At 68.4% G+C, this 928-nt stretch overlaps 1 protein-coding gene across 1 annotated transcript in view; it reads left to right on the top strand.

Annotated features, from left to right (window-relative positions):
• The window catches only part of CACNA2D2 (calcium channel, voltage-dependent, alpha 2/delta subunit 2), a 103,183-nt gene that overhangs the window by 85,506 nt on the left and 16,749 nt on the right, over window positions 1–928 (top strand). Inside the window, exons 7-8 of the mRNA XM_014539004.1 lie at window positions 50–151; window positions 834–882. Of these exons, the coding sequence (XP_014394490.1) occupies window positions 50–151; window positions 834–882 (151 nt within the window). The remainder of the gene's footprint in view (window positions 1–49; window positions 152–833; window positions 883–928) is intronic.

The raw sequence follows: 928 nt of genomic DNA, 5'->3' as shown, positions 1-928 counted from the left end.
TCCTGGGCCTGTGGGGTGGGATGGTCCCCCACAACTGCCTCCTGTGGGGCTGGGCCCTTCCCTGCCAGACCCACTCACCCCTTTCCCCTACAGCCACCCCGTGGCGAGCCCCCAAGAAAATCGACCTGTACGACGTCCGAAGGAGACCCTGGTGAGCGAGCAAGGGGGGGCTGGGCAGGGACACCCCCTGGCTCCCCGCCTCCCGCCGCCCCCTCCCGCCCGATATCCAGGCTGCGAGCAGGGCGCAGCCAGCTCTATCCAATTTTCATTTCACACATCGTTGCCACTGGAAAATGGATCCCATCACCCAGGCAGGCCTCCCAGCTGCCTCTGCCCCGTCCACTGCCTGGCACCCCACCCCCTCGGGACTGAGGGATGGGACAGTGCAGGTTCCCGTGGGGGACGGGGACGTATCCTCTGTGGGGTCGGCCAGCCCCCCCGTAGCTGAGCCCTCCCCTCCGCTCTGCCTCTCCCGCCAGTAGCCACAACCTTCCCCCTCCCTGCCACCTGTTCAGTCCTGCGCACAGCCAGGACTCTGCCCTTGGGACCCCGTCCTGGGCTGGGAACCGAGAGGCCCCCGAGACCAGGGACCTGCCTCCAGCCCCCTCTCTGGGTCACCTGCTCCCCCTCCTCGCGCTCGCTCATGTGCTGGGGGGCCAGGTCACACGTGTCATGCGCAAGGACGGTTTTATGAAACGCAGTATCCTCAGTGCCCAGAGCCCCGTGGGGCCCACGCAGGGGCCGCCCAGTGGAATCGGTTGAGCCGGGTGGGGTGGGAGGAGGGAGCCGCCCGGTCCAGCGAGGCTGGCCCTCACCGGAGCCTCTCTGGGCAGGTACATCCAGGGGGCCTCCTCGCCCAAGGACATGGTCATCATCGTGGACGTGTGAGTGAGCCATGTGGGGGTGGGGGGGGGGCGGAGCGGGGGCT

This window comes from Myotis brandtii, unplaced genomic scaffold (genome assembly GCF_000412655.1).
Source record: "Myotis brandtii unplaced genomic scaffold, ASM41265v1 scaffold207, whole genome shotgun sequence".
NCBI classification, from domain to species: domain Eukaryota; kingdom Metazoa; phylum Chordata; class Mammalia; order Chiroptera; family Vespertilionidae; genus Myotis; species Myotis brandtii.
Note: the sequence above shows the minus strand (reverse complement) of the source record. Positions and strands in the feature narration are given on the sequence as shown.